A 14,779-nucleotide genomic window follows, 5' to 3' on the forward strand; every position below is an offset into this window, starting at 1 on the left:
CGGGGAGCCCTGGACGCGCGTGCAGGGGGCGCAGGCTCCCGATGACGCGTGACCGCGTGTCGGTGACGCGCGGCACGCCGAGGGAGTGGGGCTAGCAAGCCGGGACATGTCCCGGCTTGCGGTACTAGCCCTACTCAAATTAAACGTGTCGCCAGTGTACCCTGCAACCGTCCCATTGAGACGGACAGCACAGTTCGAATATGTCACCAATGACCCCATAGAACTTATATTGGGCAAGAATTGTATAAATGTGATGTAATCAAGGCTGTCCTTAGCTGTCAATATGGAAGAGCTCAAATGGATGGGGTTTATCGGTTTTGACCTACAGGCTTTATAATAATAATAATAGCATGTTCTTGTATAGCGCTGCTAGTTTTACATAGCGCTTTACAGAGGCATTTTGCAGGCACAGGTCCCTGCCCCGTGGAGCTTACAATCTATTTTTTGGTGCCGGTGGAACAGCTTTGGCTACTTTTTCATGGTTTTATTCTGAGTATTATTAGTGATGTTTCAAAGAAGGTTAATTAGGCCTTGATCCTGTGAAAGACAAGGAGTTATTTTCAGTGTATGAAATGAAGGCGTTTATTAAATCTGTGAAAAGGTGCCGATACGGACGTTTCCAGCCACAATTCCCCACTGAAGGCCACTTCGGCAGATACAGAATAAGCCCCTAAGGGTTAATTAACCTAGAATAGTGTTTAATCAGGGCACTATTGCACAGAAAATCCCATTGAAATCACTTGAAGTTTTAAAGGCTATTGCAACACTGGAGCACTAAGCAACAAGAAACCACAGATATTTGCCGACCCAATTGGCAGAGTACTAAAAGGCACTGTGCCAACCCTGTGGTCTTCAAATGCCCCCAACGTTCATGTTTTGCATTTAATCTTTAATGAGTAGTTGTGTTAAAGTAGAGGATACCAAATAGTTTCATTCACAGTGAATTATTAAGCAGCCTGCATTAGTGTAGATTACATTGTATGTATTAGTCAGTGGGAGTTTCTGTGTGATTGTGCCGAGTGGCAGTGTCACAGTTTAAGAATAACCCTCTTAAGTCTTGTTCAATGAGGGTTAATATGCAGTGCATTGTATATACTTCATCCGAATTTGATTGCACTTTAGTTGAGCTCATATTATAAAAGCTCCGTACAAATTCCTGGATTGAGTGGCTTTTGTGTGGATCATTGGGTTGCCCTTTGTGAGCTCCCTGGTAAGTTGAAGGGTTGAATATTAAATACATAAGGACTGGTGTTTTTTTACTTATTTTTTTTATTGTAAGTCATGATTGCATGGGTAAAGAGATTTGAAAAACTACATTCTTTTCACCATGAATATCATTTTGCATACAGTAAATGGAGGCTTTTCTAATGCGGCAAGTTAAGAAAGCGGGTTCCTTTTCTCTGCCAGGAGAAGATAATTACGTTTGTACTTTTTTTCAGTGATTGTGAAACAGTAGAGAGCTACAGATTATGTTATATGGGCATAGTATTTTTTCATCTTTGAACCAGACTCATTAAAGTATGTAAAATCAAGGCAAATAGCATGATGTTACTAAAATCACATTTGCAATGCGTTTTACAGCGTAGTCGCAAAACAAATGATATGCCCAAAACATCTCATTAGTATAGGGTTAATGTCAAGTTATTTCAAGATAATGTGATGTCATTTAAGTCCTGGCAATACTTTCAGCCAGTCACTGGAATACAGGCATACCCCACATTAACGTACGCAATGGGTCCAGAGCATGTATGTAAAGCGAAAATGTGCTTAAAGTGAAGCACTACCTTTTTCCCACTTATCGATGCCTCGGTGCAGGTAGGGAGCCGGTATCGCTGTTCAGGACATGCTGACAGGCGCATGCGCGAGCTGCCGTTTGCCTACTGGGCGAGTTTAACCAGCGCGTCACTACTATGGCGGTCTGTAGGACAGAATAAGTGTCCGTACTCGCGAAGCGAGCGTACGGACACAGGGGTATGGTGCTACTGAAAATATGTCCTTACTCGCGAGTGTACTTAAAGTGGGTGTCCTTAAACCGGGGTTTGCCTGTAGGGATTTTGGAGGAGAGATATACCTACAACTGTTACTCCCATCCAGAAACTGAAATAAGGCTTTCGACTATTACTTTTTCCCTCTTTTTAGTGGTTGGTGGGGGCAATGCATGTATGATCTAAATACCTGTAAACTTAAATATAGATAAAAACCATTACTACAGCCGTTTCTACTTTGTCATTCCGTCACTAGTAACATCCCCAATGAATTTGCATGTCCCCCACCAGGGTTAATCTTTGTTATGGTCTCTATAAACTTTTGGAGGCTGTGTCAATTTAAGAGCATGAAGCAACCATAAAGCACAAGGCATGCCAAAGGGCACTTTGCCAACCCTGTGATCTTCAAATGACCCCCTTAATGTGTTATGTTTGCATTGGATCTATAATGAGCAAGTTGTTGTGTTAAAGTAGATGATAACAAATAGAATAAACCATAGTGAATTATTAAGCAAACTGCATTCAAGAAGATTATGTTTATGTTGGCTTTTAGGCATTCAAATTATTGGGTGATACTTAAGTTTCCATATGAACATTGTGCTAATAACCTAAGAATAACCATTTGAATACACCTACTCTCCAAATTGTTCCCAAGGCAGTGGTATTGCCCTGAACTAGCAATAATTCATATTCTATGAGAATAAAGCACCTGCAGATGGAATCTGCATTTACTGTGTGAAAGGCAAACGTGTGCTTTTATGTATTTTAATGTAGATTTTAAGTGATTGTCGTGACAGGTGGCATTGTTTTGCTGAATTTGTTATCACCTACCTGTGGGAACCACATCAGTTTACAATTTCACATTAACTATGCTGCATATTCTTTGGCATGTCTTTGGAGACATGTAAAATTGTTATCTTAGCGTACTTGGTTCATAAGCATGTATTATATGTATCTGTTCCTTGCTTCTCTTGTATGTTAGAGAAGGTCGATACGAGAGAGAGTTAAATGCCAGTACAAGTTGTCTAATACGTGACCTACAGTATATTTTGAGTGGGAAGAGATTTAGAATTGCTCATAGGACTGGCATTGAGACACAAGGCAGAATTTAACCAATTTAACAAAGCATCCCTCTGTTTTCCGTGGGCGTTCTTTTTCTAGAACAAAGTCTACTTTTCCACTTATTTGTACAGTATAAAAGTTAAACCAATGAAAACTGACAGCGTTCCTCGGACTAAACATACTGTAAGGTTAGATTCAACCCACTCATAAAAAATGTGTTGGAATTTGTCTAGGCGCCTGTGTTACACTCAGAGGAGTCCAGTTATCAACACTCAGAATAGTTTTCTTATGCTTATTGATCTGTTTAATTTTCATCTTGCAGCTATGGTAAAAGATAAGAAGCTATTAATCAAGTTTATTACATTTGATGCACATGTTTAGCCTTTTTGATGCTAAGAAAAGGGAAATAATGATGGAGAGTGGCACCGACGGATATTTTGCTTATATCTTATAAAAATAAATTCTATTGACATGATCAGATTAGCACACAGGGCCATATTTACTAAGCAGTGCAATGCCAGAAGACAGCTTCAGATGCCAGAGGGACACATTGCAGGGGTGCGCAAACTTTGCACTGCTCAACCCACCCCCCTTCCCCCTGCCAGCCCCTGTGCTCGTGCCCCACCCCCCTTACCTAAAATCCAGCTTCAAATGCATGACGCGCGGGGTGACGTGACCCACGATGTCATTTGACATGCGTTGCCATGGTGACGCGTCACACTACACGACCCCGCGGCGTCATTTGATGCCGCGTCGCCAAAGACAAGGTAGGAGACAGTGCAGAGGTCTCACACGATCCCCCGGCACTTCATTCAAATGCCGTGGGGAAGAGCGCGTGGCCTCTGCAGCTGCCGCGCCCCCCCCATAAAATCTTGCGCCCCCTCCCTTTGCGCACCCCTGCCTTGTTGCACATTGACTTGAATATGTCATGAGGAGTCTTCCAACATTCGCTATATCAGAGTAATTATGGGCCAAATTGCTTTGATATATTAATGCTAAAGAGATGCCCTAATACTGTACATGGACTTCAGGATGTTTACTGTCCTCTTTAATAAATATTGAACCTTTTATACTTCCTTATTACAGTATAAGAATGATGCAAAACAAGAAACAAACACATAAGAGGTCAGTGCAAAATGTACTGCTTAAAGATTACATCAATTTAACAAAAATAATCAAAATACCCCAGGGAACATTATTTAACTTAGAATTTTCACAAATAAACCTGGGTAATTTAATGATTATTCTAGCCATTGGAAATTGCTGGGGGGAAAGTTTGGGATATCTGCTTGATTTTGTTCTCAAACTCATGAAGAATTATTTGTACTAGTACAGGGGTGGCCAACTTCAGTCCTCAAGGGCAGCAAACGGGTCAGGTTTTAAGGATATAACTGCTTCAGCACAGGTAGCTCAATTAGTGGCTCAGTTGAAGACTGTGCTGTAGCAGGGATATCCTTAAAACCTAAAACAAACCTGTAATAGTACTTTTTTCAGTGCTCTGTTATGTGAGGAAATATTTAATATACAGCAGGGCCCCGGGCATGCGGCGGGTTCCGTTCTTTGGGCCAGCCGCAAAGCGAAAATCGGCGTAAAGCGGAACAAGTGATTTTCGGAATGTGCGCATGTGCAAACCGGCAATTCCCCCCCTTATGCGCATGCGCAACCTCCGTTCGGCGCACGCAACCTCCATTCGGCGCATGCTCGTCTCCTGACTTCCCCGTTCTGCGCATGCGCAGACATGGCGGCCCCCTTCTCGGTACCGCCGTATCAGCAGATCGCCGAGAAGCGGGGCCTTCCTGTATGTCAAATTAGATTTGTGGCAAATAGTCCATGCTACTGTAATTGAAATAAGGAATGTAGTAGAAGCAAAACCATTTGGGTGGTTCAAGGGGCAGTCCCCCATTGAAACTTTCCAGTGTAATATACTTCCTTGGAAAGATTTAATCACCTTTAATATATGTAAATGTTTTACTTATCTAGTTGACGCCGCATTGCCATGGCGACGCAACACAGCCGGCTGAATCCCGGTAAGTATACTGTTACAGGGGCCTCACTCGATCCCCTAGCATTTAATTTAAAGGCCTGGGGGAAGAGCGCGGGGCCTCTGCAACTGTCCGCGCCCCCCCCCCCCCCAGCAAAATCTCCCGCCCCCACTTTGCGCACCGCTGCAGTAGATTATAAAATATTAATTGCATTTTAGTTATCATACAGTACTCACATAAGAAAAGAGTACTGTACATCAAAGATTCCAACGATGGAGTGATAAGGCCATATAAGTAGTTGGTTTCAAAATGTACCTGGAAAAGGCAATTATTGTAGGATTTTACATAAGTTATGTGATTCGAAAAAGTTTATTAAAAAATGCATGTACATATATTTGGACCATCTAAGAAGGGACTTTATATTTTACTTCAAACATTTTGCCACTAGTGTTTAGTGTTGTCACGCTTGTGCTCTCCTCACAAGGGCAGGGAAAAAGGGAAGGACCCGTTAGCGAGGTGGGGAGGCCGCAGGGGATACGAAGGGAGTAAGTTGCCGGGGATCGGCACACGTAGTCACGTGACCGCGCCGCGCGCATGAGAATGCGCGACGCGTCCGGAGGTGCGGTGCCTACGAGTGATCCAGCTGCATGTGCGCGCATGCTCTGACAGTAGAGCGGGAGTGTGTGCGTTCTCAGGCACCAACGCGGGGGTTGTGGGAAGCCAACACTTCAGCACAGGAGTCTGGAAACGGAAACCAGGATACATGGAACATGGAGTCCAGAGCACAAGGTAACATCCAGAGAAGGATTGCTTCTTGGAGAACGTCCAGACTTCTTAAAGGCATAGTGACAGAAACAGCAAGGTGCAGCGAAACTAAACATAACATAAGGGTTCTTAGTCTAATCCATTGGCCAAGGAATTATAAGCCTGCTACCACGTCAAGGTGAACCCTACTAAGCAGGTACCTACACTACCCGACGGTAAACTAACCTCAGTAGTATAAGGGTGACTGTCCCAGTCTTCCGGAATCCACAGGAGATAAGTAAAGGTCCCAAGGAGGTCCAGGCAGGAACAGTATACGATGAGTACTAGCAGGCACCAGGGCAGACAGCAAAAGACTAATAGCAGAGAGAAAGTCAAAGAGAGGCTTACTTCCTGTCAGGAGGAAGAGGGCAGGGTTTGCCAGAAAGCAAGATGGCGTTGCTTGCTTCAGAATCCTTAAAGACACAGGATCTTGACTCGCAGCTAGAGGGCGGCGATCAGAAGTAAACAGGTAAGGAAGGAACATGCCGCAGGGAGCGTGTTCCGCGCATCGTTACAAGTGTGCCTTATGACAACAATTTGAAAGTATTGCTGTGTTAGACTGTCCCCATCATATATTTTGAAGAATTTTTTTTAATTTACTCAGATCATGAATTCATTCAATCATTTCTTTTACAATGCATAATGAGTGTCAAAGTACTTTGAAGTTTGTTCTCATACTGTCAGATAAATGTTGTCAATATAGTGTATGATATCTACCTATTTGTATGTATTTACAGAGTTGCAGTAGTAATCCGACACTGATTTTGCACCCTTTGTGCTCTTATTCATTATACTGTGAAGTCACTTCTTTACTGCAGGGAGGTTTTTAGATCTCACTCAATTGAAAAGGACTCTCATTCGGGAAATTGAACTCGCTCCCAAATCAGCTTTGATCAGCGAGCCAATTGGCAGCTACAAAGTCATCAGGAGGATAACATTGCGGCTTTCTATTGGCCGACACAGGCGGACACCTGTGCTTTTCCAACAAGTGTACCCGTATCTAAAACTGTACTGAATGTATCTCAAGAACTAGGGGGGAAGAGGGTCACTGGATCTAAGATGGAACAAGGATCAGCACCAGATGACACCTGGTTCTAACTGTGTAGAAAAATCATTAGTGAAAATGGAGGGTTTCTACTTTGAATAATGGTGTTGGTGTGTTTCTTTAGTTATCAAGATGACCATTTCCATCTTAAAGCAGCTGCCCATCCTAACTAGATTTGAATTTTTCCCAATATTTTATATACTGTAAAATGCAATTGAAGACCAGATTTGGAAAAAAAACAAAAAAAAAACCTCCAGTGTTTCACTTGACTAAAATGCACATTCATTGAGCACCACAATGCATTATGTGATAATGTAATCCCAACTCAAATCCAAAACAGTGTGCTTGATAAATGCATTACAGCTTCTTTGCTACGGTGTAAAATTGATTTCTCAAGTTATAATTATGACAAGGAATACTGGAGAATACAGATGCTACTGCATTTGCCTTACATTATAAGAAAGTTTGTCTGCACGTAAAAAAAAAAAAAATCAAATTCTTGAAACAGCAAGTAAGCGTGACCTGTAAATAGAAAAACGAAGTATTTTACCATCAGACTCTGAAGTGAATCCAATGAAAAACCACACAAAAAACGCAGTAAAGTGATTAGGACGATCAAACAGCCCACTCTTGTTCTTTTGTGCTGGTTTTCCCCAGAGTTTTGTGGTGTGTTTAGCTTCCAATAGCTTTTCTCTAGAATAAAGCATGTCTCGTTCTTACAAAGCACCGGCTTTATCTTTGAAAGACAGAGGTGAAACAAATGCATTATAGCACAGGTCATTTATTAAGGATACAAAGAGAATTGTTGAAATGGTTCATGAGCAGAAATATCAGTTGTGAAGCTAGTAAATACTAGCTGCTTTCCAACAAATCATTGATGCAACAGACAAATGCGGCATGTGGACATGTGAGGGTCATTACTCATAAGTAAGAGAAACAACAATTCAAACAGACACCATCATTCATTTCCTTTGCTTTCGGCTTTTGACTTACCATTTGAGCTGACATCATTTGGGACTCATCTATAACACCCTTACAACAGTTACTGTTTGATCTATTTCACTATGATTTACAACCAGATATATATTTTTTGTAAAATATTGCTTTCAGTATTTTTCTGCATCTGTATTTGTGGTAGAATCTCCGTTTCCCATGTGTTCCTGACCTTGGCGCATGCAGTGCACAGTTTTCGGGGAGTAATGCAAGGGAGGCCGCAGGAGGGCTGGATGAAAAGCCCCTAACATTATAGCAAGTACCAGTCCAATCATTGTAGCAATTAAACAGCGGCAGCAAATCCACTCCCAAGAACAGCACATGTTCTGCCTGTATTTAAAGAATTGAATACTTACATGGAAAAGTAGGGCATGATATAGCTCTCATGTCCCTATCAGGTCTTGCTGACAGAAGGATTTATATGTTTGCATGTACAGTACTATATGTATATAGTTACTGTATCCGGGACTTTGCATGCAGCTAATATTTCATTTTCAAATTACATATGTTGTCCCACATAGGACCAAACTAAGCTAATTACAGATGTTTCAAAGCTTGGCAATAGGTGATTGAGTAGTTTAAATATATATATTTTTTTAAACAATAACAATAATCTGATTCCTTAGAAAAATGCAATTACCTTCAAAGTAAAAGATTCCCTATTTTGATTTCCTTAACAAAAATAGTTTTTATTTTTACCAGGTGTATTTCTAATCTCACTTGGATAATGACAGCATCATAACACTTTACAAACAAAAAAAATGAAAGTTTACTTATACATTCCGAGGCTTATATCCATTTTTATCACGAAAGAGGTTAGATACAGATTGTAAAAACTGTTCAAAGCAAATGGTTACTGAGAAACACTAAGCACCTTATTCTGTCAGCCAATAAGTTCCCCAATGAAGTCAAAGGGGAGTTTCAGCCCAAACAAACCGATTGGCAACTTCAGCTGATATACAATATACCCCTAAAAGTTAAAAAATTATGTAAAATATACAGTATATATATATATATATATTCTTGTTTGCTTTTTTAAAGGCAATCACTTTGGTTCTAAGAGGGAATGCTCCTATAAATCAGTTATTGTGGGTAATAAAAAAAGTGACAAAAACCCTCCACTGTATAGCATAGAGCAAATGAAAAAAATCACTTGTGAGCACATTCATATGTCTCAGACAGGTCTGCAACCATTTCTCTCTATTTTCTCTCTCTCTATTTGCTCTCTTTCTCTCTCTCTCTTTCTCTGCTCTCTATGTTCTCTCTGCTTTCTCTTTGCTGTCTTTGCCCTCTCTCACTCTGCTCTCTTTCTCTCTCTCTTTCTCTGCTCTCTATGTTCTCTCTGCTTTCTCTTTGCTGTCTTTGCCTTCTCTCGCTCTGCTCTCTCTCTCCCTCTCTTTGCTTTATCTCCCTCATGTCTTTCTTTTCCCTTGTATGTATTTCTCTCGTGTACTTCATTTTCTCTGTGTCTCTTCCTTCCTGTGTCCTTTCCTTTTCATGTGTGTTTTTACCCCCATGATTTAACCTCCCCCCTCTCACCTTTCCCAGCCTGTCTCTCTGGTTCCAGCTCCACTACTTGAGGCCCCACTCACCTACCGAGGCTCTGCAGAGGAAGGAATTTCCCCTCTGTCCTTCCTACTGCATCTCAGGCTCCGGACCCAGGCCCCGTCCACCTACAGAGGAAGGGATTTCCCTCTGTGCTTTCTTCCTGCATCTCAGGCCCCACAATGTGCCGCCAACAGGGGGGTGGGGGGAAGAGCAGCCCCGCCAGGAGTGCGGGCTTCGCCCAGACTATAGCTACGCCCCTGTATAATAGTAATAATTGAAGGAAAAAAAATGTTAACCTATTTAACCTGACTGCTATTAGTTCCCTATGGTTCTATATGGGAATGCACCATTAATTTGGTGCTTTAAACCTGTACAGTATTACAGTTTTTTTAACCCACATGAGCCTGTGTGTGATTTGGGGAGTGGATATGGAGAAGTACGAGTGTGGACATCTGATCAAACTGACGTGGGTGCAAGCAAAAAACAAAAAGTTGTTTTAATTTGCAAAATTGAATATGCAAAAAAACAAAAAATGCACAAAGTATACAAATCACAAATATTTCATGCCAAAATATAACAAAGTACAAAATATAGCTAGGCGATGCAAAAAGAGGAGAGAATATCACCAACGCGTTTCTCCTTGTGGGCTTGACTTTGTGAATTGATATTAACTCCTTTTAACTTATTATTTACAATTCTTCTGCAGAGTACAATAAATAAATAAGTAAGTACTGTATATTTTTTTCAGCTTGCTCATGTGCTTTTTTTTCTCTTCTAGCTCCTTCTTTAATTGGCATGGTGAGGAAAGACTGGGCATCTCAAAACAGCATTGCACTTTCATGGCAAGAACCAGACTATCCTAATGGGGTCATTTTGGACTACGAGATCAAGTATTATGAGAAAGTAGGTCTTGCTCAGCATTCCTGGAAAAACACTTAAGATGCAAGTAGTGTTTTATTTCTGTTTATCTACAGAATTCATATTTTTTTCTTTTATTTCTCATTTTAAGTGCTGCATTGGGTTGCAGATATTATACCAATTGTTCTGTTTAGCAGAAGGGTTTATGCCAACTTAAAAATACAGTATGAGCCTCATCTATTTTCTTAGAGCAAATTTGTCTGGGTTCTTGTATTTCTAGTAACCAGTTTTGAATATAGGAGAAATAATGCATGACCAGGGAGACTACCAGGAGGTTCCTCTCTCCCCCACCCCGTACTCACATGTAACGTACAAATAAAGATAGGAAACGGGAACTGGAGGTAAAATGGCCGTAGCTATTTATACAGAAAACCTAAGAGGGGTACGTGCCACTGCCTGCCAGAGTGCTCCTTTGACATGAGGGGGGTGGGACGGTCAGCCAGCCCTCGAACCGCTGGCCTTGTGTTCCCTACGCGAGCGGGCTCTCAAAGTCATGGATAAATGGCCACCCACTCATACTCCCCCCCCCCAAGCTCAAGCAGCCCAGCTCCCAGTCTGGCAAGAACAAGCACTTACCCCCCCCCCCCCCAAGAGCCGCTGTGACAAATGCAAAACTGGTCAACGACCCCTCCTGCTCGGAACCTCGTTCCTTTCATTTTCAGCAAAGTATCAACACTTCATACTGTAACAGAACAAAGAAACATTAACCACACATACAAAATATATATAATGCACTCATGACAGGGAATACAATGGCACTGCTAAACATTTCGCTGCCGGTTGGTCACATGATTGCACGTAAGGGGATGGGTGGGTGGGCGTCTAGCTGGCAGCAAAGAGGCTGTGCTGCATGCCAGCAGTGCCTTTAAGAAGGCCCTATGAAAACCCCACCCCTGTGGAGGGAGGTGTGGGGGGAGGGCCAGCAAGGGGAAGGCCAGACCCCCCCTGGTCAGAAGACTCCCCCGCCTATAGCTAGGAGGCCGCTTTCCCAGCACTCTCTTAGTGGGCTTAATAACATAATTATCTTTAATCGATCGCAAAGGACCACAGAAATGGTCATATCACACAGTCACAAAGTTAAAAATGATATATGTATACATATCATTTACTGAGAGTTCCTATCAGCCAATGAAACAAACTCATAGATGCAGAAAGTAAAAATCCTAAGAGCTTCACTTACAAAGTGTAACTAGATATTAATTCACGAAAACGACATATTCATAGAAGGTGTGGATAGTGAATAAGGTATATACAATAAAATATAGGCAAATTAAGTCTATACAATGAGGTGTAAGCTCTTGAGTTATTGTACATTCATAATGAACAGACAGATGCAGAAAATAGTAATGAAATACAGTAGTCTTAAAGAATATGGCACTTATCATGAGTAGCAGAAAGCCAAAAATAGGGGTTGGTTAAAAGGCAAAATACATTCTTTCAACAAACAAAGTATATATGTATAGTCAGGGGAGGGGGAATGTTTTCGAGCCACGACGTGGCTTTCAGTGAGAAACAGTTAGGCATAAAAGACTAGTAAACAAATGTGATGAGAAAGATAATATCTTTTAGCAGAGCACAAGGGACAAACAGGAATATACTGAAGGTACTAGAGCTGAGAGGTTCTGTAAGGAGGAGACATGAAGGGTACAATGCTAGAACCCTAAAAATAGTACAGCACAACCCCGTTATAACGTGATCCGTTACAACGCGAATCCGCTTATAACGCGATGCAAGCGTGGCTCCCACTTTTCATATTTATGAATACTTTACAACACGATTATTGGTATCTTAAATACTTTATTGTATAATGAATACAATTGTACATTATTTCTAACGCGATCCGCTTATAACACAATGTGAATCTTTGGACCCCAAGCACAGCGTTATAAGGGGGTTGAGCTGTAGTGCAAGAACTCACGTTGAGCATAATGGATTACAATGGAAGGAGTAAAAATGAGGAGTGGAGCCAGTGGTCGACATACATTTCAAACTAGCGATATCTTGCTCAAATTCAGGATATTTCAACTTATTTGAAAAAGGACAGTATTAGAGAAGTATTTTGAATGGTTATTCTATGGTTGTAACCATAAAATGTAAGGAAGTCCCCTGTACGCCCTTTACTTTGAAAAACAAGGACAGATTATTTTTCTATGGATTACCGTACTTTGCATGATTGGGCACCACTGAAATATCCTTGGTGTTCTTTTATACTTAGGATAACTTTGTCTATCCTAAGTACAGTATTTTTAATCTCCCTTCTGCAGGGGTGGCCAACTCCAGTTCTCAAGAGCTGTCAATAGGCCAGGTTTTAAGAATATTCCTGCTTCAGCACAAGTGCCTCAATCAGTGGCTCAGTCATTGACTGAGCCACTGATTGAGTCACCTGTGATGAAGCAGGGACATCCTTAAAACTTGACTAGTTAATGTTCTTTGAGGACTGGAGTTGGCCACCCCTACCCTACTATTAGCCTCTACCACATCTATTGCAAGGCTATTGCATGAATCCACCACCCTTTCTGTGAAGTAGCACTTCCTCACATTTTCTCTGAGCCTTCCACTCTCCAGCATCAGGGCATGACCTCTTGTTCTAGCACTTCTCTGAAATATCCTTCCCTCCTGTACTTTTTGAAACCGTGTATACTGTATATTTATAGTTTCTATCATATCCCCCCTCTCTTTTTTCTCTTCGAAGCTATACATATTAAGGTCCTTCAGTCTTTCCTGATAAATTTAATGGTATAGACCAGGGGTATGCAAACTGGAGGGGAGGGCGCACGTTTTTTTAAGGGAGCACTGGGAGAGGATGGCGGGTGCAGAGCAGGGCGGTGGCAGAGGAGGATGGCAGCGGGAGAAGAGAATGAAGGACCACCAGAGCAGGGCGACACAGGAGTTAGATGGAAGGAGCAAAGCAGGATGGACGGAAAGGAGCGTGTCCCAGCGATCAGACCTGGAAGTCTTCACAGACTTCCGGTGTCTGCCACTGGTACAGCACGCTCCTCCTCTGCCAATGTGTTTATCTATGCCTCTTTCGGGCTACAGATAAGCACATTGACAAGCAATGCGTTTTTAGACAAATGTTGTTTTTTATTTCATTGTTATGTACTGTATTTTCTGTTATGTGTTTTTTTTTTTTTTTTAGTTTGCCCATTGACTGCCATTGTGGCAAACCATGCCCATATTATATGGGCATTGTGTTCCAGTGTGCCAATTAATTGGTTTATTGGCATTTTTTTTTCTTATTGAAATGTAATGTATTTTATTCAGTGCTTGTTTTTTAATTTGTAGCTTGCCCATTCATTTCCATAATGGCAAACCATGCTCATATTATGGGCATCGTTTACCACTGTGGCAATCAATTAGTTTATTGTCAAATGCTTGTTTTATTTAAATGTAATGTGTTTTATTTTGTGCCTTTTTTTTTAGCTTGCCCATTCATTGTCTGAGTGGCAATCAATACCCATATTGGGGGCATGGTTTACCACTGTGTCAATCAATGGCTAGCGGGGGTTGGGGGTATTTACCCTGGAAGAGTGGTTAGGCCTCCCGGATGGGTAGCGAGGGGGGGAGGTTAACCCCTTAATTGCTATAGCAGTTACTAACCGCTAAGGTGATTAAGGAGTTAGTGGCCATTATTTTGTTTTAATTATTATTATTATAAGGACGGCCTTCATCCTGGCAGGGGTAAGTGCAACTTTAATTTACTTTAGGCTGGCTCGTTTTATTTTTAATGGGAAAATGCACTATTATCCATATCTGAATAATAGTAATTGTGCCCATTACAGTTGTGTGGTTGGGGTGTGTGGTTGGGGGGGGGGGGGTAGGGGGGAGTTGTATTTCTTTTAAAGTATTGCACAGTAATATTTTATTGAATGTGGTACAGTGCTATTTGCCATCTTTGTTTAATAGCACTTTTACCTGTTCCGGTGTAGTGTTGTTTGTACAGGGGGTGGGTGAAGCTTGTAGTTGCCCCAGTGTGGTGCGATAAGGTAGCGTGAGGAGTTAATCCCTTCATTACCATAGCGGTTGTAACCTTCTACTGCCACCCTACCGTAAGGCCTAAACCCTCTATGCTGGGGCAACAACCATATTCACCCACCCCTTGTACCAACAACAAAGCAGTGCCTGCTATTTAACACTTCCATTACCTTACTGGTTAGCCACTAAGGTAATGAAATTGGCTGCAATTTTTTTTTTTTGCACAGGATTGATATGGAAGGTCGGTGGGGACCCCTGGGGCCCCCCGGAGATGCAGGGTCTTGTCCATGGTGTGTCTTGAAGTGACGTGGCACACTATGTTTGTCAAAACCTATCCTAAAATTACTTGCATGTTCTAAAATCCTTCTCCTTAATTGTCTCTTTGTCCTCCCAATATAAATAAGAGCACATGGGCATTCAAGGAGATAGATCACGTAAGTTTTGGTACAGGTTATACAGTGATCAAT

At 41.7% G+C, this 14,779-nt stretch overlaps 1 protein-coding gene across 6 annotated transcripts in view; it reads left to right on the top strand.

Moving 5' to 3' along the window:
• The window catches only part of EPHA6 (EPH receptor A6), an 833,380-nt gene that overhangs the window by 555,822 nt on the left and 262,779 nt on the right, over nt 1-14,779 (top strand). For all 6 annotated transcript variants that reach the window (XM_075594038.1, XM_075594040.1, XM_075594039.1 and 3 more), the window contains one exon: nt 10,198-10,322. In XM_075594038.1, coding sequence (XP_075450153.1) covers nt 10,198-10,322 — 125 coding nt within the window. The remainder of the gene's footprint in view (nt 1-10,197; nt 10,323-14,779) is intronic.

This window comes from Ascaphus truei, chromosome 3 (assembly GCF_040206685.1).
Source record: "Ascaphus truei isolate aAscTru1 chromosome 3, aAscTru1.hap1, whole genome shotgun sequence".
NCBI lineage: Eukaryota > Metazoa > Chordata > Amphibia > Anura > Ascaphidae > Ascaphus > Ascaphus truei.